The sequence below is a fragment of the Scomber scombrus genome, chromosome 8 (genome assembly GCF_963691925.1).
Source record: "Scomber scombrus chromosome 8, fScoSco1.1, whole genome shotgun sequence".
Taxonomy (NCBI): Eukaryota; Metazoa; Chordata; class Actinopteri; order Scombriformes; family Scombridae; genus Scomber; species Scomber scombrus.
In genome coordinates, this window is record NC_084977.1 from 13,599,235 (window position 1) to 13,625,683 (window position 26,449).

At 39.5% G+C, this 26,449-nt stretch overlaps 1 protein-coding gene across 2 annotated transcripts; it reads left to right on the top strand.

Moving 5' to 3' along the window:
• The first annotated feature begins 51 nt into the window (after positions 1–51).
• Positions 52–25,907, top strand: rxrgb (retinoid X receptor, gamma b). 2 transcript variants are annotated; one of them, XM_062423670.1, is made up of 10 exons: positions 52–206; positions 16,259–16,491; positions 20,296–20,440; positions 20,715–20,894; positions 21,435–21,595; positions 22,268–22,397; positions 22,899–23,031; positions 23,523–23,614; positions 23,788–23,893; positions 25,413–25,907. In XM_062423670.1, the coding sequence occupies exons 1-10, from the start codon at positions 176–178 to the stop codon at positions 25,558–25,560; spliced, it is 1,359 nt and encodes a 452-aa protein (XP_062279654.1). In that variant the 5' UTR covers positions 52–175; the 3' UTR covers positions 25,561–25,907. The 2 variants fall into 2 exon arrangements, with proteins under 2 accessions (XP_062279654.1, XP_062279655.1); XM_062423671.1 differs by lacking the exon at positions 52–206 and adding an exon at positions 6,325–6,443.
• Positions 25,908–26,449: the final 542 nt, after the last annotated feature.

The window sequence follows — 26,449 nt, forward strand, 5'->3', positions numbered from 1 at the left end:
TCGTGTTGGAGCTTGATATCGACCACTGTTGTCATTGGGAGAAGCCCTGTTTTGCCGCCCCCCCCCCTCGCTGGGCCCCCGTGTAGAGCCGCCTTGCAGAGTTCAGTCGAGCTGGAATGCGCTGTGATGCGGAGCAGCACCGACTGTAGGAAACCAACGCAACAACTCGCACAGTATGGACAGTCATGATCCGTATTTACACCTAAGTAAGTACGCCTCAACGATTTATTTAAAGCGCGGGTCGCCTGTTGTGTTGCTTTGACTCAGAGGAGAGTGCGTTTGTTTCATGGCGTCTTCGCTCCAGTCTGCGAGCAGTGCGTGAAAGCAACCGCGGACTTTAACCACCGACTCCCGTCTGCGAATCCGGTTGTTAAGACTACTCTCTTTGTTAGTAATCGTTATGCAACTGTGCCAATTGAAATCAAAGCTGCGACCAATGCAAAAGTCAGGTGATCGTGGTTGTGCCGGTCAGGCAAGGTCAGAGGTTGGCACTTTAATTGCGCTTATGTAATTTATGGCGCTTGTCGCGCGTCTCTTGCTAAACTGTTTGAGACAGAAACTGAATTTATTGGTCTGGGATGGTCTTCAGATCCAGAGACAAATGCATGAAACTGCCCGGAGGAATGGCGGATTTCTACTGATAAACAAACTTACTTCGTGGTAAACAAGCAGGAGCATAGATTGACTGACGCGCCCTGGTCAGCGCTGTGGCTATATTCAGCCGAATGACAGCATGATGTGATTTTGCTAAGTAAAGCTGAACTCCGGTCTTACTCGGTGACTTTGCCCTTGAACCAGCTGATGACTTTTCCCCCTATTATCAGGATTGTTTTTGTCAGCGTGATATCCACCGACAGTGCAAACGCCACCGTGGAGTTTGCAACATGTGGAATACATAGGCTGCCCTACTAACAGTATGCATAATAATTGTAGGTCCTGTGTTATTTTTATTTTAAACCTTTTAAGTGAGACTGTGTGGAGAGTCTGGAGCGTTTGCATCATTTATCATGTGATGGTTTTTTTTTTTTTCTTCCCCTGAAAGATACACTCATTGTCCAAGCTCTGCAGTAGAAATGTAGCATGTGCTTCTAAACCACTCTGGGGGGAAATGACAGATAATAATGTGGCATGACAAGGAAACAAATAAAACCAGTCATTGAAGACTAAATTGTGCAGCTCCCTTTATGTTATCACAGATATCTCGGCACCATTTTGAAGGGGCTGAAAATTGTTTCCATAATGAATGTGGCTCCCTGGGGAATGAGAGAGACATCTGGATGGGAGAGCATGTAGAGGGAAGCCCAGGGTGTACAGAAGTAACAGCAGTCCCTCTGGGCAATACAGTCTTTTCTTGTCTGTCTTTAAAGAGATGCTTCCTCTGATCAGGCCGTAGTGGCATCCCAAGGTTTATGCAGATTAGGACAGCATCAGACCAGCGAGTTGGTGTGCTGTTATTGATCTTTTATTGAGTAATATTTGTCAGTCATGTAGTCCACTGCTAATATCTTCAAGGTTTCTATTTGCTTACAGCTACATAAAGCAGTCTGTAAACATTGTGAAATGTAAATGTTTGGCAGAGTTCACTTATACACATCAATAGGTAGCATGGCAACTTTTGGTTGTAATTTACATACTTGTATACATTCTTGTTTTGCTTCTCCATTGTGGTCTTATGGTAATGCTGTTGCAGAAGCTTTCCAACCCCACAAAGGCTGGGCTCTGATTTAAATATTGATTTTTTTCTTAATTTTTGGCATGAAAGTGGTAAGGTAAAGTAAATAAAAGACATCCGTAACACCAACCAGTATCAGCTGAACCCTAGATGAGGACATTTCTTATCTTTGAATGCGTTTATCTTGTGAAAGTTGGTAGTGAAGCCATTGGGTTCTTAGTGAAAGCCACATCCTGTTGGTCGCAACTGTACTTGTTATGTCCAAGTGTTGGCTCACAACTATGATTAATGGTGTATTTTAGCATCAACAGCCCACACACAAAAACATGTTTGGGGCCATGAATACACTACATACTTCTTGAATGGGAGATGATTACTTGAAAATGAGTACACTCCCTTCAGAATCTGTCAGCAGTGTGCCGCCAAGGCGAATCAGTGTGAAGTCAAAAACAGTGTGGTGATTATGAGCGGATTGTTTCGTGATCCACTCAGCTTTTTCCCAGACATGTTGTGTTTCAGCAGGTTTGATGCAGGCCCGACAGCCCCAGGCTTTAAGTGGAGTCAGCATTTTTCTCTCGTAGCACTTCAGCATTTTTTAAAATTTCCGTCAGTGGAAGTGATTCTAGACATACTGACGAGCACCCACTTGCTACTTTTGACGTTGAGAACTTATTTAGCTCGCAGATCAGGGAAGTGATGGCAGGGATGGAGAGTGAAGGGAGCAAAATAAAGGAGAAGTGGAGGGTGGGTGGTCACCCTAGTTGATGTGAACTCTCGTCACTTTCCAGGGGTCAATGATTCACCTCCCTGTACACCCACATTCACAGAGGCACACTCAAGCACACACATACACACTTCCCCACTTGCAAATTTGTGGTCTTTCTAGTGCTTATTGTACAGAAAAATGTGACCATGATATCATGTGACTTAAAGAATGTGGGTGGTACATTTGGCTGTGAAGTCCCGGCCGTATTAAAAACCTGCTTTCTAGCAGCCGATCCCTGCACAGAGGATTCCCCACCCACTCCTGCAGAGTTAAATAAACCACACAGATAGAGGGGGTGTGGCTCTCTGCAGGTATTTGCTCAAGGATTCTATAGCTTGAACCCTGCCGTGCTTCAATGCCGACACATGCATTAGCACACAATACATACAAAAGATGTATTCCCAGCCACTTTTGATTGAGTTTGTGTATTTATGTGTCAGTGTAAAACAGTGCTTGACTGTGTGCGAGTGGGTGCATGTGCTAATTGTGAGAGCAGGATGAGGGAAAAGAAGGGGCGTAAGGAGGCCATTCCCTGGGCTAATTGCCAGTAATTAGTCATTAGTGAAGAAGGTCAAAGCCTTGATTTAATTCCAGCTTTAATCAAGCAGAGAACCTTGAAAAGGCCCACAGGCTGCAACAGTGTTGGTTATGAGACGTATATTGCTGTTTCTTTGCTAATTACACAATAACAACATACATGTCACACATGGGTGCACACCAACTCCTGTTTTCCACACACTGAACATGTATTTATGTACAACACGTGTCTCTGGTCTTAACCATCTGTCCATCTCAGTGTTGGCTTTGAATAAATTCAGCTATTACTAAGCATAACAGCTACATTTATGGCTTTTTCTTAATGATGTATCTCCTCCCAGTGTAAATGCTTCCTTTAGCACCTGTGCATACCTGGAGCAATAACTGTTAATGTGCCCGCAAAACGCAAAGTTATTTACTGCAGATTTTTAAGGGAAGACATTATTTGCTGCCCATTAAACGTGTTAAACAGTGTACTGTAATTTACCCAGATGAAAACAATTAGTTAAATCATCAGTAAGTCAATCATCAACAATTATGGTTCATTGTTACAATTACGTATGACGAAAAACACTTTTCCTTGCTTCCAAATTCTCCGAAGTGAGTATTTACTGCTTTTTTCCTTTTTTATATCCTTGGAAGTTGAGTATGTTTAATTTGTTAACTGATTGGCAAATTAACAGGAAAATTAATCAGCAACAATTTTGATGATTGATTAATAATTTTTTATGCAAAGACACCAAATATTTGGTAGTTCCAACCTCCAGGTTGTTAATATTAAGAATTTGCTGCTTTTCTTGATCTTACATTGTAAATTAAACATTTTTTGGACAAAAACTTATGTCACTTTTTCTAACACTAGACCAAATGATTAATGGATGAATTGAGAAAATAATTAATAATAAAAAATATTATATTTGAAGCCCTTTCGGGTTTTGGACAGTTGGCTGGACAAAGCGCCTTATACTTCAGGGTCTTGTGCTGAGCATTTTTCAATATTTTCTAACATTTTACTGTTATTTAAAAATAATCAACATATAATCAGAAAGAAAAATAATTGTTTGTTGCTGCCCTGTACCCAGAGTGAGTCCCAATGGAAATAAGTGATTAGAAAGTGTAGGCACTGTGGAGCTCATTAACACCATTAATAGGAGCAGGACCGATGAGGGAAGATTTATGGCTCAGCAGAAGTTGGTTTGACTGACCCGGCTATAGTTCTTCATGGCATAAATGGCAGCAACAGGTAACAGCTAAGTGCATTAGATCTCATTAAAACTCTCCATCGAGAGGCATGAAGAACACACTGTGTACCTCGCTTGGCTATTTTGAGTTCCATTTTAGTGTTGTTATTCTATCTCGCACCGCCAAATACAAGTGCCTACCCATTAACAGAGCATGCAAGCATACACAAGCATAGCTGTTCTGAAAAAAAAGAAAGAAACCCAAACACATTATTTTTCTGCCCTTTTCTGCTTTTCACTAATTCCTGCATTTTACCACCCAACCAAAAAAGTTGCATGATGATCTCAGGATTGATAAAATATATACAATTAGTGGACATCAATATATATGACATTAATAACAAACTGGGGTTTAAATTAATTAATATCCGGGTAAACATTTAATGGTGTACCCTTTCTTGAAGTTTGTAGCTCAGTCTTCCACAATACGTCTATGAATGCCAAATATGGCTCTCAGGGTTAATTTGATGTGTTTTATGTGGGCCACGAGATACTATTATAACACAGCGTGCATTTAAGGGCTGTATTATTTTAGTTTGTTTCCCTGTAGGATTTGTTAAGTCTGAAAGAGTCCCAAGTGTTTCTTCTCCTTTGCTGTCTTCTTACTGCGGGTGCTGAGTCTCTTGCCAGGTTACTGTCAGTGACAGGATCTGATTACTGGTGGCTATCCTTCAAGTGCTGTATGGACATTTGATCCAGCGACATGCAGGTGCACTGCTTATAAGAAACTCTGTTGAGTCATGTCAGTAAAATAGACGCGCACATGGCGGGGGAAGGCTTCTCAAGTTTTTAGTGTGATCTTTGAATGCAAATGTCTACTTCGAAAGCTGAAGGGTATAACATTTGATAGGACGGCAGGATAAATTAACAGGAGCAGCTGTACACTTAAATCAGTGCCAGTTTCACATTAATTGGCTCAGGCTATTTTCTGGTGATAATGATATGACACACTTCCATTGCTAATAATTCATGCTGCCTCAGTCTTTTTTCTTTTTTTTTTTTTTACAAAATTACTGCTATGTTTTACATCCTGATTTTTGTCTCACTAAAGTCATTTTATTATTGCTTTTGAAAGCCTGTTCTGGTTGTTGCAGTCTTGTGAAAAGGGTTGGACTGACGACTTAAACCTCTCCTGGGTGTTACAGTTTATTTAGGCTCCCCTAGGTTTTGCCGTGTATTGTTCTTCGTTGCCTTTAAGGTATATTTTTGGCCCGTGTCTGCATCTGGGTTTTCGCTTTGCTGTGTGTTTGCTTGACCATCCCAGGGCATTGAAAAAGACAATTCCTGACTTCCTGGAATGCTATATATGTTAAACACTTTCTAAACATACTAACATACTAACAATGTGCACACAGGCAGCTCAGTGTGTCACAATAAGCATGTATACCGACCTGATTTTATGGCATCAAGGAGAATTACAGATGTTTTTTGACTGAGATAGAATACTCTGGCTGTTTTTTGTAAAAAAAAAATTCACAACACTCACATCCCATTTATACCAGCTACATATCAGACAGAGAGTCTGTGACTAATTTTCTGAAAAAGAGAACAAAATGAGGGGTAAAAAATGCCATTGACACATAAAAACCCCTTTGGCTTAAAGGAACAGAAGTGTCTTCCTGTCTTCCCATGCTCTCCAGTCTTGATCCCTTTTAAGAGCGAGTAATCGGAAACTTCTGGTTCTACTCTACTCTCAAGTGTGACACCATCCCCCCACCCCCACCCCAACCCAATCCCTACCACCCAGCCTCCCCCACCCTCCTCTCCTGCCAGATACCCAGTTCTGCCACCACAACAGGTGTCTCTGCACAGATAGTTTCACCAGCACCCAGAGAAAGAGAGAGAGACGAGATGAGTGGGCGGTAGAGGAGCTGATTTGTGCAGCAGTCGGGCAGCAAACAGTTCCTGTGGGATTGATCTCTGGGGAAGGATAATCTGGGTAATCCTATAACCGGCGCCGGTGGACTCCGCCTCTTTTGCTTTTCGCTGACGCCCCCCTCCCTCTTGCCGTCGACCCTTCCGCTCCTGTTCTGTCCTGAAAAGTGGTTGAGATCCTGTGTGTCCACGTCATTTTTAGTTTGTCACCGCGCCAACTCCTTAGTCTGACTCCTTGTCCGGAGTAACTGGCATCCTGCCAGTGCCACACTAGCACCTGAAGGCATGTGGCACCCTGTGGTATCACCTGCAACTGGAGGCAGCCCTGGGAGGGACATAGGTTATGGCCACTGTGAGTAGCCTTGCTTGTGTGTGAGTGTCTGTTCTTGTTGGAAATAATGGGACACCGATCGGGATCAGTCCCAGGATTGTACATGATGGAAGACGTTGCCTGTCTGTGCCACTGCTGCTCTGTGATTTTCCACAGAAGTGAGGCTCGAGCACTAAGAGCTAGTGCTGCACAGATGCATTATGGTAATACCTCAAATCCCTGTGCACTTGAAATGTTTTATTTTGAATTTATTTGCTCCAGGAGAGAAACTTCCACAACAAATTCATCAGTGGAACTTTGCATTTTAAGTTTTCTGTATGGATAATATATGATGTTAAATGAATTAGCAGTCTGTGAAGGACTTCAAATTGCAAGGGATCATATCTTTATGTCTAGATTTCAGGATCTTATTGACCACAAACAGCAGTTGCTACTTCTAACATCATTGGAACTTTTTAACCATGTGTGACAGGTACAAGGCTTTGCTGTTGCATATTACAATCAAAAAGCTTGTGACTCACTTGCGGTCTCAGATGTGGTCAGTGTTGATGCCACTCAACTGAAAGGATGCTTCCAGCTCTCATTGCCTTGTCCTTCACTATCTATTATCTCTCAACACTTGTCCCTTCCTATTAGCCCCCTCCATCCTGCTTTCTCTCTCTCTGTGTCTGCTGTCTGTCACCCTGCATCCCTCCATCAACGCTATTATTTTCCTCCTTCCTGCGTTTGAAGTGGTGTGGGAGGTGTTGATGCGAGCTTACTTACACACATAGTGTATTTATCCTGTGAACGAGATTCACTGTCTGTGTGTATAGGTGTAGATGGCAGCGCACTTGTTCTTTTCTCTTCCTTGAAATAAGCATGTGACACATTCATTGTTACAAATGTAGTTCCCCCTCATTGAAAACCATAAAGATGTTCACTGGATTTGTTAGGCCTGGCTTGAAGTGAACAAACTTGACAAAGCAGCTGATCTACCGTTGACCCTAGAATGCCAAACGCTTCTGTTCTGTTCTGCTTGTGTTGTAAGTCCATGATGGGAAGTCAATATTTCTGTTTGGTCCCCCTACTAAGAGCACAACAGTACTGCCAATACATCTGTGAATAAATCCATAATATTTTGAGTAATGTGGAAAAATGAGAAATTTGCACTTTTGAGTTGCCAGTGAATAATAAGAATCCTTTTTATTGCATGTCCATTAACTACAAATTTGTCATACTTTCCATTAACCCTGGCCATCTTCACAAATATTTTTTGGGGGCATTTGTGCTGTTATTTGGTAGTTGATCATTGTGACACAGATGGGAAATGTGTGAAGAAAGTGATGAAGGTTGGCATGCAGCAAAGATCCTAGGACTTGCAGAGTACATGATACGCATCATAGACCTCTGGTTTATAGAGACAACCATTTTTAAAGCACATCATCAATTTTTTATTGAATTTCTATGTTACTGACAGACATTATTTTTAATTCATACAAGTATGAGACTTGAATATTTCTGAAACTTCTGCCAAAAAGCATTGCATTCATGTTTGCAGGAAATAAACCCAGAAGACAAATGGCAAGTTAAGGCATCATGTGAATTTGGTTTGTTGATCATTGTGAAGGATTACTTTTCGTATGCAAATTTAGAGTCTCTACAAAGTGATTTCTGCTTTGAGCAGAAATAATCAGGCTGCAAAATAATAAGAAGTCAATGAAATTTGTATTATGGGTTTTAGAGGATGGTGACCAGCTTTAGCATGAAATAAAGTTTTAAATTGGTAGAATAGAAAATATGCACAACCACCAGTCCAGACATTATCTATCTATCTATCTATTATACACACACACACACACACACACACACACACACACACACACACACACACACACATATATATATATATATATATATATATATATATATATATATATATATATACATATACACATATATAAATTGTAGTTATCTATTTATTTTGTCCTGTGTCCTTATTGCAAGAACGTATCTTCTTTCTCAGGACTAAACTCAAGTTAAATAACTCATATTGTTTCTACTAACCTTGTTGTGTAGTCTGGCCGTCTTTCTAAGATGTGGTCATAGGCTCAGTGGTCAGGTCGCCCTGGTCAGACTGGTGTCAGACCAGAGTGTGTGTGTGTGTGTTTGTTGTTTTTTTGTGTTGCACCCTGCAACATGTGAAAGACTACTTCTAGGAACCAATAGTTACCTCATCTGACGGAGCCAAACGGGCGAATGCTTCAGTTTGCATTGGGTCTTTCAGTGACCTGTTTGTTTGTTTTCCAGGACTGCTTGATCAGCCTGTTCTGTATGTGTACGCAAACTCGTGTTAGCTCTTGTTGTTTAAGTTCCAAACTTTTTTATCTCTCTCTCAAAAAAAACAAAACATCTTTATCTCAACCCTGTCTTAGCCCTGGCCTCCTCATCGATCCTCTGCCTCTATGTAAAAAGTATCCCGCTGGTGAGTCTGTGTTTGTCTGTGAGCAGCGGCCTACATATGGGATATAGACTATGTTATATGTGTGAATTAGCTTGTTTGTTCAAAGTTATTACTAAATGGAAGGAAAAAAACAGGCAAACAGGAAGAAAGATATCAGAGATCATTTCTCTTCTTTTCAGAGAAAGTGTGTTTGAGTTTACCAGAGAGTTCACTACAGGGCAGAATGTAGGGTCACAGAAGTTCACCAGCTCATGTGCTTGTGTTGTCACAGCCGTATGGTTTCATGAGAAAAAAATCATTTTTTTATTTCCTTATGCTTTTGCAAGAATGGTCCGATACACAAGTGCTGTTCCTGTTCCCGCTCTGTTTTAAAAAAAATTTCAGCTGAAATTAGGGTACGTACGTTTATTTACTTTGGCTGATTTTAAAAGCAGTGGAACAGGTGTCCTTGAAGCAGCTTCAGACAGTGCACTGTTTATGTAAGAGTAGAGAATATCTTCATTTTGTCTCTACAATAACCATTTCTATCTCCTAAATCACAGCTGTGCAGAAAAGAAAAAAAAAGGGCTGTTTTCAATTGATGATCTAATGTTCTCTGCCAGGCGAAGAGATAAGGCGTGTGTGGTAGTACGATCATGTGAGCGTTGTGTAGAGAAGTGGTTTCGCAACGGGGCAGTGCCATCCCCCATCCATCTATCCATCCATCCACCCATTGCTCCCTTTTCCTTACTCTATGGCTCCATCCCACTCTCCATCCGCTCCTGCTCGGCCTCCCACCTTCTTGACAGCTGGCCTGCTGAGCTACAGATACTTACCCAGGGATAAGAGGATTTACTGACACAATTGATCAGACATCAACCTCATTTTGCAAAGAAATTAATGTTTTAGAGGGTGTGTGTGTGTGTGTGTGTGTGTGTGTGTGTGTGTGTGTGTGTGTGTGTGTGTGTGTGTGTGTGTGTGTGTGTGTGAAAGATCTGCATGTTTTTGTTGGTCTGCGCATGTGAGGAGAGTGTCAGACAAGGGTTCGCGGCCAGCGCTAGTGAGTTGGATTGGCAGTGAAGAGATTTCTTAATTACATGTCCGCTGGATCTAATGAGCTCCGCAGGCTGTCTGACTGATTACTTTAGGATGTGTTCTGCTCTCTGTCATTTGGTCATTGTCAGCAACAGACAGTCACACTGCCTAAACACACACACAAACACCAAAAAAAACATTTGCAGACACATTTAATATGGGTATTAAACAGATCGATGCACTCGCTTCTTCATAGGGTCTAATCTGGTAGATATTAAGGCTTGTGTTGATGTTCAAGATGGCTCCGCTGCTCCCACCCCCGCTGCTTATTCCTCACTACCCACTCCCCAACTATACACTCCTAATGCCGGTCTGCTCTCCAGAAAGGAGATATTATTAGTTAGTGGGCCATGGGCTTATTGAATTACCACACAGTGGAGTGCTCCATGCGGCCACCGACCAGTAATTAACAGGGAGGGATTTGGAGGGTTTTGTGGTCTGTGATGTTTCGTTAAACCTGTTGATCATCAGATCAGTGTGATGTATTTGTGGCTTTATTTGTGGCTTTGCCTATTCTCTGCCACAAATGTTAGGATCAAGGTCTGTGTAAAAGATCACCTAATTCATACAACAGCTGTTTGATGACGACGAGGATGTGTTCTTGTTTCCTCTGCATGCAGGAAGCGAGCTAATTTCAAATATACCGAAATAGTTTCTGATTTTTTATATATATATATATAGATTTTTATATAAAAAAACATGTAACTGATTTAAGCTTCCTGTTTTAAGTGACTAAAACCATACCATATAATATTCTGTTTGAGTTTACACGGCTAGAAATTGTTAAAGTACTTGTAAGAGTACTAGAGTATTTCATATCTATCTATCTATCTATCTATCTATCTATCTATCTATCTATCTATCTATCTATCTATCTATCTATCTATCTATCTATCTATCTATCTATCTATCTATCTATCTATCTATCTATCTATCTATCTATCTCTCTCTCTCTTTCTCTCTCTATCTATCTATCTATCATCTATATATATGTATATATATATATATATATACATATATATATATATATACACACACACACATATATGTATGTATGTTTAACGATAATCTAATCTAATTTAAAAATGCAATCTATGAAATGCAAGGATATAGTAAGAAATGCAGACCAACAGTCTGAACTCCAAAATATTGAATTTATAAAGACATAAAACAGAAAAAAGCTGTAATTCCTGATGTTTGAGAAGCCTGACCGATATATCAGTTGGTTCGTGTTATTGCATTTTTACTCAGCAATATCAGCATCGGCATCAGCCCCAAAAATCCGTTATCAATCAGCCCCTAATCAGAAGTGATCAGACACAAAAAAGAAAATATACATATATAAAATATATTTTTTGTTGCATTGATTGTTAATGAAATAATGCAACTTTATCAAGATTTGTGTAGATTTTAGGTGACATTGCCATCCTTAATCCAGACCAAACCTTAATGGTCTGCTGTTGTAATGGTAGCTCACCTCACTTTGTAGGTTTTACTTCATTTCTGGGAATGATCCGTGTAACTGTGGTCTACAGATAGGGACTCTTTTGAACTTGGGTCAGGAGTTTGGCAATGTGCAACCTTTGATTTGCGACGCCAGCGGTCAAAGGTGCCCTTCACTGCTCTCTGTCTTTTTGTTTGCTCTCAAATAGATGCTTGCGTTTCTGCAGCACTGTATAGGTTTGGCCTTAAACAAACATAGACAGGAATCACTGACACAAATCTGTGAGAAGTCTGTACGAGTTTCATATGATCAGTTTATTATACTGTCTTTGAAGGAACCTCCTCTGTGCTTGATAATGAACTTTCCTCTGCTACGAAAGGGGTGATTGGACTGCACATTCCAGAGGCTTCTTTGTATAGAGGTGATTTACATAGAATGGAGATGGAACAGGCGATTGAGGTGGGTCATTCAAGGATAGGCCCCTTTGAGCCGCTCTGGGCCGATTTATGCTTCCTCCGCTGAACATGTTGGCCTCCTTCCACACACACACACAAACACACACTCCCTTCACAAAGCATGCTCACCTCGCCAGCCATTCCCGATTAAGCATCCCACCAGCTGACTAGCCATGTGCTGTTGTTCTCCCTCCATACTGCAGCCACAAAGATCCCCAGCTGTGGACAAAATGCAGTAATCTTTGGTTTTGTCTCAAACATGCAGCTTATATTTCAGTCAACTGTTGAACAGATGTTACAATAAAGGACATTTACACTTCACCAAGTCATAATGTATTACAGATTCGACTCTGAGTGTTTCTGGCAACACAAATTCAATACAGCTTTGTAAACTCAGCAGATTCTGGCCTTTGGATCATCTCTGGACATTTTGGATGTGTGTGCGTTACTGATTAAAAACAGTCATTTTTAATTCTTGTTGTGGCTTTCAGCCTGTTTATATTTCATGAGTTCCAGTTAATGTGAAAGTTTCGACACATTTCTGTACAAAAAGGCGAGAATATACTCACTGGTGTGAGTTTAGTTTTAATGATCCACATGCAAGGTTTGTCTGAAGTCCAAATGTTGCACTAAGTCTAAGGTTTTTCAGATCTCTCCCCATAACCACTTTTATCTTACCATCTTTTGGGTCTGGCATTTGGGCAATCAGGGAACGTGGTGGTCTTGATGCGTACGAGAGCACGTTGGCAAATTGTTGGCTGGAGCAACGACAGCCCGTTACTATTTCTCCTACTCGGCACTTCTAGAATAGAATAGATCTTTACGAGCCCTGAAGGGAATTTGCCATGCACATAAAGAGAGGGGTCAGTGCACAAAATCAGACACAGTACATGCTGTACAGTGTTCATCCATTACGTAAGCTTGTTGATTAGATTAATCCGCACTCCAAAAAAGTTGGGAATACACTCCCTCCATTGTAGAATTGAAATCCTAGCTGTACATTTTGTAAAGTTGCGGGATATAGAATATAGCATTAAAAGAGTTTAGTTGTGGAGGCTATAGTCTCAGTGCTAAACAGGAAGTTGCACAACATCTGTTTCTTGGCATACAGGGAGGGAGTGAATGTTTCAGAATGTGTCTTCATGCAAAAAGTGCTACATCCAGGCAGACGATGTGACATTCCTCTCTGTTTCCCAATTCCTTGAAATCTGAATGCAACTCTCTTGCATTACCCAAAGTTTCCATTTCGTTTTAAGTCAGAGTTCTCCTCCTATCCAGTGCACAAGAAACTAATGCAGACTCTATTTATTTTGGCTGTGGACTGTCAGAGGTTAAGTATCAGTGCAACATTTCCAAATGATTGCAAAGTATTTATCAAGTTGTTCTGTTTAGCCAACAAACTGAAGTCACTTTGGCAAACTTGACAGGCAGAAACAGCCACATTGTTTGTGAACATAAGCAATTATTTTTTAGATGTAAACACCAACGAATCTTTGTGTACACAGGAGCTGCTGCTGCGACTGCTACTGCCTGTGAGCAACTAGTACATTTGGTTGTTTCCGTTAAATATATTTAACGTAGTACATTATTTATCACAGATTAGAAAAATGTAGTGTTCATCTTTATTTGTGTATTCTACATTTATTTCTAGCCAGAGTTATACAGTGAGTCAAAACTACAACAGTAAAAGTGAAATGTGAAGTAAAAAAGTAAAAATTCAGCCAACTAAACGCAAGCTACAGTTAGAGGACCACTTCTCAAATTGTGCACACATCGTAGTACGTGTATCATACTTTTTAGCGGAAAACTACATTCATGCTTTGATTTCACCACTAGAAAAACTTGTTTTTCTTGATAACGCGTCAGACCATGACTAAATCACTAGGGGTAAGATTTGAAGTCTTAAATAGAGCCCGCCTACAACATATACTGACAAGTTCAACAACATGAATAAGGATAGCATACGTAATGATGACATATAAAGGTATATAAAGCTTGAAAATTGGTGCTTGACAAATGATCCTTTGGTTAAAAATGATTAAATTAAACAAGCTCGTTAGTGAGTCTTCAGATGGGTTTTTAAGAGAGATCTCTGGAATCCTCACAAAGGTCTTTTCCAAAAATCTATCTGCCATGCAAAACTGGAGCACCTCTCGGTCAAATTAAGCCTTAGAAGAAGAAATAGCACTTTGGCTCATGTGAGGTTAAAAGATCTGAAATATAGCTGAAAGCCAAATAAACAACATGTTGTCTGTTTAATGTCAAGATCACCCTGTTTGGTTGTTAGAGACAAAAGTAAATCTTTGCTAGTATTTGTCAGGCCAGGCTATGGTGTTATTATTATTTTTGTTGATAATTCAAATATTTTACTGTTACATAAAGTATAGTAAATATTTTGAATGATGCAGTATATATTATATTATATATTATGCAGGAGAAATTCACAATTTTTCAAATCCATCTTAAAATATAGTCAGGTGCCCATATAAACATTGAGGAGATTTTACTCACCGAAATCATTCCTTCTGTTCATACTGATCATGAGAAGATCACCTCCAAATGCACTAACAATGTCAGTGATGGGGGACACAATCCACAGTCCTCGTTTTGAGCAAAAATGTACTTAACAATTTATCTAAATCTAATATGAAGCTTCAGCAGATTGAGTTAGTCAAATTAAGTGAATGTCTTCCAAGTTATTTTATTTTTAGTATTGCGATGGAAGGTTCAAAACAAAAACTGGAAATTCAGATTGCTAAAGCTTCATAATAGCTTGGGATTAATATGTAAATACATTTCTGCACTAAAAACTGCTGATTTTGTCCCCAACCACTTACATTTAAAGTGCATCATGAAGGGACCCTCTAATGGCGTATAATCAGGAGAAACAATTACAGAAAGGAAATCACATTATAATGTTCATATGGGCACCCAAATATTGTTTTAAGACAGACTTGAAAAATTGATAACCCGTCCTTAAAGGTCAAACAAAAAGATGCATAAGGTGTTTTCAGTAGATTTGTAAAAATAAAAGGAGCTGTGATTCTAGCAATTCAGTGAAAACCTGCAGGAGTCAAGACAGTATTAGCATCTGACTATCACAGGGTTGCCATGAGGAATTTCCAGTGCCTGAAGACAACTAACTCTGGGCATCTTTTTGCCCTTTTAATGGAGAAAAGGTTAAATAATATTGCTTGTACCTTTTCAGAGACCATAACACAGATACTATTCCTTGCATGTCAGTGCATCGGGCCGCCACCCACCTACACACACACACACACACACACACACACACACACACACACACACACACACACACACACACACACACACACACACTCAATCAGGAATGTGACATTTAACTAAGAACATCAGCATTGGGCCCAGCATCACACTGTGTGTGTGTGTGTGTGTGTGTGTGTGTGTGTGTGTGTGTGTGTGTGTGTGTGTGTGTGTGTGTGTGTGTGTGTGTGTGTGTGTATGGGTGTGTGTAAAGTTGGGCGGGGGAATGGTGCACTGACACACAAGACATGTCAGGCTAATTCAAATGTTTAGGTACATATGGTGTGTGTATGGTGGTATGTCAGCCTCCATCAATAACATTTTGCTTAAAAAATCATATGCATGAGTCACTGATGTTAGCCCAAAGAGCTATCTGTCTGTACCGGAGCAAGTTATGACATCCTGTGCCATATGTATTAATTGTGTGTCAGTATGTATATGTCAGTTCTTGCACGCACATACTGTATGAGTATGTTGGTATTTGTAGCAATTTGTGTTGATGATGAATGAAAGTCCTCACAACTATAGCACATGCATGAATTGACACACCAAGCCCTGTTACCCACCTGACTGACAGCTTTCCTAAGTAGGTCATCTATGTAAATGCCAGCCTGTCAGTTTACATCAATGGATGCAAAGCAAAGTCAGCACCCTGTGACCAAAATCAGGCGGGCTTCACTTGTTTGTATCCTTATTTACACACACTGACTGCATAAAGAAATACTGCATTGTTAATCAACATCAGGCTTCAATCCCAATATGGTACTTTTACAAGCAGATGTGTTATCCATTTAACTATAATTTTCCTATACATTGTATGTTTAGTTACTTGGATGAATTTGCAGTTATTCTTTGCTCACTGCTAGTCAGCCCTTTAGTTAAAACTGCAGTTATGTTGTGCAAGATGATGTGTTTGTAATGGTAATTCCCTAGACTTTAGTTTGTTTGCAATTTTTATATCATAAAAATGCCAAATAATGATATATTTAGATCACTAATATTCTTTCTCACTTAGTCAAAAATAACCTCTTTGACATGTTGTCAAAACACATTAAAAGCTGTATAAAGATAGGTTTAGTTGTAGTGGTTTCCATTTGATTCTCATTCTTCCTAACACAGCACTCCTTCTCCTCCACAGACTCAACGGGGCCGATGAGCACAGCCCATTCCCACCCCCCACCAATGGGTGGCATGGTCGGCCACCCGTCAGTCATCAGCACCTCTAGGCCCTTGCCGTCCCCCATGTCCACCTTGGGCTCGCCAATGAATGGCCTGGCTTCGCCCTACCCCGTCATCACTTCGTCCCTGGGTTCGCCATCTATATCGCTGCCGTCCACGCCCAACATGAACTTTGGACTCGGCAGTCCACAGGTGAGAAAATGTGTGGGTATTTTGAAAATCATCTATGGACATTGTCAGATTTACTTTACTTTTTTCCTCAGAGGGACTTAAATTTAAAGTGTAATTTGTTTTGTTTGAAGGAATTACAGCCTTTCCACTTAAAGCCCACCCCACTCAAAAATGTGTTTTTTATTACGCAACTTGGATGTTTGAGCTTCACTGTGCAGAATGATGTATGTGCAGATTTTGACACTCAAAGGCTGTTATCACATTCATCTGCTGGGGGAACATTTCTCTGTGCTCATCTTATCCCAATCCTAGCTTGCCTATGAGCATGATTTGTGTCATCACAACTATTTTGGAGCCAATATTCATCCCCTAGACAACTTGCACAAGTGGGATGTGGACACTTGAAGCCTCCAGTGTATGTGAATGGATGGCATCTTGCATCTAGCAGATAAACTTTTGAAATGAAAAAATATTTCATATTCATAGATTTTATATGTTTCAATCAAGTAGAAGGAGTAGATGTTATTTTAATGGTTTTAATTGAACTTCTATGTGGCAAAACCATGTTAGTCACAAACTATTACTCAAAGCAGAGTATTTCTATGTTTCTTAATATAACTTAACATTTCTTAAGGGGGTCTTTAAAATTAATAGAAAAGTTATAATCAATTTATGAAGTTTGGTGCATTCCAGATTTAATCATTTGAATAAAATATCTATAATTCACCCTATTGTTTTTCATACATGTCTGCAGTACCTCCTTAATACGTGAAAAAATGTACTATCCAGAATGATATCCAGACAGTTAAATTACAAAAAAATCCAACACTGACGTTTTATTCATCTTCACACTTTACTAAGCTCTAAACTTCATCAACAGAGGCTCATAATTTGTTCATATTATTACTCTTGGCGAGGTCCGCCTGAGTTAAACTATCTTCTTTGGTCGATCATGTGCCTTTCATTCCTGGAATCTCCAACCGCGGACAGGAGGTTGAAGGTTAGCCGTATCCAATGTGTTTGGCTGGCATACCTTGGCTTTCCTCTCTCTCCCCTACCCTTCTACTGACCTTTAAACTTCTCGCCCTAAAGGTCATCCCTGAGTTCTGTGTCACTCCTGTCATGCGAGGGGGCTTAAGATGCGACACGGTCCAACTATTAGCCTTATAATGGATTACTGAGAGAAAGGAAAGGGAGAAAAGAGCAGCCCGTGTTTTTACTCAATTTCTTCCGTCTTCCTGACTTTTTCTCCTTCCTATTTTTTTTCACCACAATTTCTCTACCCCTGTCGTTTCTCCCTACATCTCTTTTTATAGCTCCATCTTATACCAGATCACACAAACATCTTTTTAGATTGCATAAAAAAATAAACAGCAAGACCTACAAGACTTTTTTACTGTAGAGGATAATGGACTACAAGAGAGAGACTTAATAGAGATGCTTTCTTTAAGTGGTCCACTGAATGAACTACAAACCCCAGAAGGCTTAGTCTTTTGATGATCATCTACACATACAGAAACACACGCACTCATGTATTGCTTCTGAGGCTCGATCGAGGTCAGTGCTACAAGGCACAGCAGACAATGATATACATTGCTTCAATCATAGTATGGATCTTTGCCTTTAGGGACAGCCGGGTTTAATACAATTCCACGGTGTGACCATCGTTTCACTGCTCACCAACAGCCAATGACCAAGCCGCCATCAGGTCATCATGCAGTATACAGTGCTGGGCTGACAGTAGATAAAGCATATTCAATAATGTCCTTGTTCGTTCGTTATGGTGATGTTCATGTTTCTACTGCTGTCGAGGGATCACATTCTTCTGTAATCCTTTTATTATAGCCCTTTTTATAGCCCTTATCAGTATGTTCAGACCTTAGAAATGACCAGAATATTAACTATGATTTAAGAGTTTTACTTAAAGTGAATAAAGTATTCTATATTAATCAACTGTATTTTACTATTTTCTCAATTAATGTTGATTAATGGTTTGGGCCATAAAATGTCAGAGAAAAGAAAAAAATGACCATCACTCTTTTCCAAAGTTAACATACCCAAACTGTAGGCTTTGTCCAATCAACAGTACAAAGCTTAAAGATGTCGAGAAAATGAGCAAATATTACAATTTGAGAAACCTCATCATTTTGCCTTGAAAAGTTGCTGATTAATTTTCTGTGAAGTAACTAATCGAATCACTTTGGCTCCTTTTGCTCTCTTTCTGTCACTGATTGTGCCTTTAAATGTCCATATTAAGCCCAAAACTGCATGGTTGGTGGCTGAAAAACAAATTAGTTTGATTAGATTTTCAAAAGTTCATTTCAAACATAATAGATTTTCACTGAACCAATGCAGGTTTGGCCGCTTGAAGGCCTGAATAAAGCTTACATATAGGACGCAGTTATGTTCTTCATACCATGTGTTGTATAAAGAATGTATGATGCATCAATAATCCATATACAGTGCTTGTAGCCTTCTTCTACAGCAGTATGCTATCTGTCTGAAACGACATTTACAACTGAACAACTGTTTGAATGCAGCACACACAATTTGTTGTGTTCCTTTTTTTAACCATACATGTGTAAAATTAAGTATTTGTAAAAACTGCAATGACGAGTGCACTGAAGAGGAATAGCTGCTCACCACTGACTCACCAATTAGTGAGTTATTTGGGTTGGGGGATGTTGAATACTCATAAGTATGACTGTCTGCCTTTGGAGCATCTACAGTGGGATGGAGAGGTGGCAGTGTAGACAACTTGAATGCTCAGGGAGAAATGAAAGACAGAAACAAAAAATCTCTTGTATACTCTCCTCTGCTGTAAGGTCGCAGCTGTAAACGCAGAGTTCAGTCTGCCATTAGAGGATATTTTGAAGAGAGTGCACATCGTGAATAAGTGATAGAAAAAGCCTGAGGTGACTGTGGGAAGGATGTCCTATATGTCACATTGCATCAAACATATATGGGACATGAGGGAAAATGTAGGTTAGCCTTATTGTTTCCATTTGGAGTGCAGATGTTTGCACATAAACAACTAAACAAACATAAATGCACCGCAAAAAGTATACGTTCCACTCAGCTCCCACCAGTGGGAGAGTGTCAAAGGGTAAGAAGCTGATAAACTGGACTTGTTGCCTGGTGTTGAACACATCTATTGTTAAAAAGACTTCATTAACTCTTCTGTGTTCAGGAATTTCACTTATTGTAACCTCAGTGGGTCATTCACACCTTAATGTCTCATGGGGCATTTTAAGATCACATGTAAGACCTCATATTGCAGTGCAAGTCATCATCCTAATGTAGGTGTGAATTGTTGTTAAACCACTTGGGACACCATTAAAGGTAGGTGATACGTCTCCGAAAATGGAATTGTGGGATGCTAAAACAAACTGTGCATTATTAATTCAAAGTGTCAACATCATAACACAATGTCTTACCATTTCCTACTGCACATGAGCGCCCTCTGTTGTTTGTGCTGGTTAACTGCACGTTCTGTCCACGTGACTCCCCTTGGGGTACGCCTCTCCCTGTCAACAAACATAAAAAAACCTGTATGACAAGAGTCGGACAGAAGCCCCTCCCGCACACCCTGAGACACTTTCACATTAAAATGTGTGGGTGGGGAGGAAAAAAATCATGGGTGAGCTGAGCGGAAGACATATTGAGAAAATAGAGGAAGGGAGAGAATGTCATGAGACTGCCAAACACTTTTCACTTTTACTTTGCCCTCTGCTTCCTCTTCTCCTCTGTTCCGTTCAGTTCTGGCTGCCTCAGATTTAACTCTATTTCTCTTTTCTCTCATCTTTTGCTTCCTGTCATCCTCAGATGAATTCTATGAACAGTGTTAGCAGCTCAGAGGACATCAAGCCTCCGCCGGGCCTGCAGAATCTGGGAAACATCAACTACCAGTGTACAAGCCCCGGGGGGATGTCAAAGCACATCTGCGCCATTTGTGGGGACCGCTCCTCAGGTAATGTTAGAGGGTGAGGATGTGGAAAGGGATGGGCTAACAAATCTACACTCCCACTTGCTGCAAGACTGAAGGAAAGATAAGAGATAGACTGACTTCAAGGTTATTTTTCAGGCATTTTGTCAGATTTGTCAGTGTATTTTACCTGTTGTGATGTTTTTCTCTGTGCAGTGGAAAATAACATATTTTCATCTATGCAGTCTAAGCTGAGAACCTTTTATGTCCTGAGGGTTGAAGCTACAATGCAGTATTGCTGTTTGCTCTGTCTCTGCAGGAAAACACTATGGTGTATACAGCTGCGAGGGATGCAAAGGCTTCTTTAAGAGGACTGTTCGCAAAGATCTAACCTACACATGTCGAGATAGCAAGGAGTGCCTGATTGACAAGCGCCAGCGAAACCGCTGCCAGTACTGTCGCTATCAGAAATGCCTGGCCATGGGCATGAAAAGAGAAGGTATGTGTGAGATACTGTTTCATGCATAAGGATAGGTTTGGACATGAGCTGCTGACCTGTGGTTCTTATCCTCTTCAACCCTATAGAACTGTTGTTACAAATGCATGTTGTGCTGACAAGCAATGTTCAAGCCAACAGAACTTTATTTTAAATTAATCTCAAGATCCCAAAGTTTCCAAAGATGCTGAATCCACATCTTGATATTTCTGTTTAATGTATTGTTACAGCCATAAGTCTTTCATTTGAATATTTAATTAAATTTACAGTAAGTGTGATATAGCTTCAATGAAATGCTTGAATAACTGTATACAGAATATATTAGTGATGTAAAAAAAATACTTCATCCAACTTTGAATCATTTAAGAGAACATTTAATATTCAGAACATTATGTTTCAACTGACTAGGACTCTTGAGGGTATATCTGTGGTATGCTTATCTTAAAATTGTAGGGCTTTATTAATGTTAATATTAGTGATGTTATGGTGTTGCTGGTATCCAGTCCATGCATGGTTTGATCTTACGTGCTTGTGTGTTTGTAGCGGTACAGGAAGAGAGGCAGCGAGGGAAGGAGCGGGGAGAGAATGAGGTAGAATCTACCAGCAGTTTCAACGAGGACATGCCTGTGGACAAGATCCTGGATGCCGAGGTGGCTGTGGAGCCCAAAACAGAGACATACAGCGACGGCAGCCCTGGCAACTCAGTAAGTCACAGATGCTGAGCATAATTTGTCCCTGCTTGGGCACAATCCCTGTAATAATGTATTTTTATATGAAGCTGAATGATAGAATATGATCGTTCCAAATGAACCCATAAACACTGATGAGGCTGATCTGTGAATTGCAAGATTGAAATGTTTTTATGATGAGTAAATGAAGCAGTAAGCTGTGGAGTCTTTGGGACTGAATCCAGACTCTGTTGTTACTCAATAATTCAAAGAAGCTGCCATCTGTGTGCTGCTGTTATAATTGGCTGACAGTTGCTGCTATCTGTGTTTATTTATCACCATGCCATGCAGTAACAATATGACTTAAGAGATGGCATTAAATCAACAGTGAAGTAAACACTGACTCACCAATTTTATTGGATACACCTGCATAATCATTTGAAACCTGCAAATAAAAATCCCACCATCTGAAGTTTATAATGTTCAGTGTTTGTTGACAACATATTAGAAAGGTGTTCATAATCTAATCATTCTGTCCCTGTGTGCATATGAACATACATGTCTTGAGACAAAATTGTTGGTTTACAAAACGCCCAAAATAGGCAAAACTCCACCTACTCACTGACTGTTGTTAGGCAAGTTTAAAGGCTACACATCAGCACACTTTATTGCTAATTACTGTACTGCTTGCTCCTTGTTTCTCTGCAGACCAATGACCCCGTCACCAATATCTGCCAGGCAGCAGACAAGCAGCTCTTCACTTTAGTTGAGTGGGCTAAGAGGATCCCGCATTTCTCTGAACTCCCCCTTGATGACCAAGTCATCTTATTACGAGCAGGTAAACGCACAGAAATGCATGGAAAAGATGTGAATATGTCCAAGTTCAGATAAACATACTTAAATGTGCATACAAAGATAATCACACATACAATTCCTTACAAGAGGGAGTTATTCATTACAGTAGTTATTAATCCTCCGGCAGGAAATCTATTTAAATCTTTTATTTTCGCTCAACTAATTTTTGCCATCTAGTTTAATGGAGCAGTGAAACCAAATATAACCAGACTATTTGCCAAGTCCCAACAGTGCGGGTTTGCAGCCACACCAGCACTGACCTCTGCTGGTGAGAAACTTCACACACAGGCCTGAGTGAGGAAGTCTAGAAGTCACATAACAAACCTAAAGTCTAATTGTGGCTTCAAGAAATCTGTTAAGAGTGAGATCTCATTTTATCTCCAGAAATAATGACATATATCATTTACAGGAACTTGAGAAACACTGTCATGAAGGGATAGGCAGAATGATGGCGAAGTCACAGTTGTTTACGTTTTGCTTACAGGCTGGAATGAGTTGCTCATCGCCTCGTTCTCGCATCGCTCAGTCACAGTAAAAGATGGCATCTTATTGGCCACGGGCCTCCACGTCCACAGAAGCAGCGCCCACAGTGCTGGAGTGGGCTCCATCTTTGATAGGTAGGTAGTGGATAAGGCAAACATTAGTCACAATTGAATATTAAAAAATTGGTTTACTCACATACACATGAGGCTGCATTTGTGGTTGTGATGTGCTACAGTATGTTTTAGTTTATGTATTTATAAAGGGCACTATATGATTAGACAATATGTCATGTGTCATATATCCAGCATTTGAGTCCAAGACAAATTTCCCTGCAAGGATAATAAAGTATATAGTATGGTATGGTATGGTATGGTATGGTATGGTATGGTATAGTATGGTATGGTACCGTATCATACATTAGATTTCCTGTTTGGTTGCCTTTAAAACAAAGCTTTTTAGTTTCTCTTATACAATTTTGTGGTATCACGCAAATTAAGTGTAATGTTTAGTCTTTGAAACATAAAAAAATACTATTAAATGGGGCACAGTACTTATATTTTTATTTATTGATTGATTCACCTTCAGTCTCAAGACTCTTTAATGTTGTTCTTTTGATCTCCTGCAGAGTCCTGACAGAGTTGGTATCTAAAATGAAAGATATGCAGATGGATAAGACGGAGTTGGGCTGCTTGCGAGCCATTGTCCTCTTTAACCCAGGTCAGTTCAGCCTACAACCACCAATACAATGCCCAGGAAAGATGCTCTTTTTGGGATATTGTGCCTTTCATTTCTGTTTGGCCTTCGATACAGTAGTAAAGGTTCTATGGTAAGTCAGGAGGGGTTACTTTGTGCTTGTATCTGACTGAGAGTATATACTGTATTTGTTTCAGATGCAAAAGGTCTGTCAAACCCACCAGAGGTTGAGGGCCTGAGGGAAAAGGTCTACGCTTCATTGGAGTCATACACGAAACAGAAATACCCAGACCAGCCTGGCAGGTAGGAAGTGCAGTACATTACAGCATCGATCAATATCAACACAAACGCCATTGTTTAATTGCTGCTTTGGGTTGTACGTAGTGGTTAAGATTGCAGATTACATCATAGCACAGTTCTTAATAATTAACTCGCCATTAGATTTAAATGGATAAATGCCAGTGGTGTTACAGCTTGAAGAGAGTAGTTGCAATTGATTATTTTGATATACTGTTGGTAGCTAAATAAGATCATTAGGTGCTGAGAAATAACAGCCCATACTGCCAGTTTACTTTAGCTAAAGGCACTACAAAATAATTGATAGAGCAACACAAAATGTACCAAATATAGAATAATAATTAAACTTTTCTTTCAAACCGACTTACTGAAAGTAAGTTTAGAATTCCTCAGTGTTATTGACCCTAGGGATTCTCCACTATGTATAAAGTGTAAAAAAAACATCAGGTCTTACTTTCACTGTATCTGGCAGTGTTCCCGTATATCCAAATTCTGGGGAAATTCTGGACAGCAGGAGAACAACAACATAAAAGTGACACATGGTTTGTTTTTGCTGAATATTTTGAATGAGGACTTGGCTATGCCTTATCTACTCAATACTCTATTCAAACTTCTACTTTTGGCAAGGAGATTTTTATTTCAGTGGATCAAGCCTCGGCCTCCTACTGTGAATCAATGGCATAGGGAGATATTCAAAGTTATGGAGAGACTGAGCGCAATCTTGAAGGACAATGAATGTTCTTTTGATAAACTGTGGCAACCCTTTCTTGACTATATCCCACTCAATACCTCAGATATCATACAAAGAGGGCATCATGCCCTAGTTCGGAGCCCCCCATGTAACCCTCAGGCTAGACAAGACTGCTGAAGTCTTCTCTCCTTTGTCTTTATTTTGCTCTTTCTTTCCCACCCCCCCACCACCCATTCCAGAATATCCTGTCTGTATGTGCTGACCCATGATGTGATATATTAATATGGTGGTCTCTGTTGTTATTGTTATGTGTTCTATGATGTTTTCTAAGATTATGTCTATGTAAAACTCAATAAAATATTGAATTAAAAAATATATGCATACCAAATAAAAATAAATATTAGTGTGCTGGAAAAAGTATTAAACTAATTTTCTGCAGAGAAGGTAATAATAGAATAAACTAAAGATATTCATTTGAAAATAAAATTCTGACTTGGATAAAATATGAAAGCAATAGCAGCAAATTCATTTTTAAATAAAAGTCGATTTTAGTGTGATGAGATTTATTTTGTTTTGCTAATCTTGACTGATAAAGTAACTAGCACCTAAAGTACCATTTCCAGATGAAATGTACTGGAGTTCAATTTCTGAGTATGTATTCTCATAAAATGGAAAAAAAATACTATACTTTAAACAGAACTAAAATATTAGTCTCTTATTAAATAGGATGCAATATTTATATTTTTAATGATAAACATGATGATATTGTTCTATAAAATGGAAATCATTTTCAAAAGGAGTTGTAATATGATGATCGCATCTTACTGCCGGCAGGTTTGCCAAGCTGCTGCTCCGCCTGCCCGCCTTGCGCTCCATCGGCCTCAAGTGCCTGGAGCATCTGTTCTTCTTCAAGCTGATCGGTGACACGCCCATCGACACTTTCCTGATGGAGATGCTGGAGGCACCGCATCAGATCACATGACACCTGTCCCCCTCTTCCCCCCTGTATATACTCCCACATTGTCAGTGATATGAAGATGGATTAAAAAGACTTGATTCAAATTGTAAAACTACATATTTTATACCAAGCAAAAAAAAAAAGGTTGTTGGGAGGATTGAGTACACTGTTGAGATAAATTCTAATAGAATTGTTAACAGATTTCTTTTGTAAATAGATAATTTCAGGTGTCTGTTTTAAAAGCAACCCAATGCAATTTGAAAATGAATCATATTTTATTCAAAGAGGAATTGTATAAAAACAGAAAACATTTCTGCATTTCATAAAACACATTTGAGAATTCTTACAGAATAAAGTTATTTAAAAATGTATGTGAAATGTTTTGTTTGTATTGTCTTTTTTTTTAAATTGTATATTATAAAACTGTCCATCACAGTTAATACTAAACAGATTTTGGTTTTTGAAGTCAATCCCAATATTTTTTACTGATTGTTATTTTACATGAATTGATCAAAATATGCAATCTCAACCATTTTGATAAATCATCAAAATCACCAAAAAGCACAAATGAGCATTTACTTATTGTATCTAATGTTTCATTGTATGTAATGTATGTATTTCCTTTTATTATGCAACAAAAAACAACACAGCAGGCATTATTTTAGAGTTTAGCTCAGGGGACACAAAAAATACATTAGAAAACATCAATCAACAATTAAAATCATTTTTAATAGGAGACCAACATGGTTTGACACATATCTGTGTTGTCAAATGTAAACAATCTTGACAGCCCACGTTTTACAGTTTTGGGGCAAAAACAGCTGAGACGCACTTCCTCAGTCTTCTTTATATTTCCATGCGCAGACACTAGATGGCGTCCGCGAAGTGTTCACATGAAAAGAAAGATGCTGCT

Coding starts and splice junctions, on each gene's coding strand:
- rxrgb (XM_062423671.1), top strand. CDS start 6,377: ATGTGGCACCCTGTGGTATCACCTGCAACTGGAGGCAGCCCTGGGAGG. Junction 23,615..23,787: donor CATTGTCCTCTTTAACCCAG/GTCAGTTCAGCC, acceptor TATTTGTTTCAG/ATGCAAAAGGTCTGTCAAAC. Junction 23,894..25,412: donor TACCCAGACCAGCCTGGCAG/GTAGGAAGTGCA, acceptor TACTGCCGGCAG/GTTTGCCAAGCTGCTGCTCC.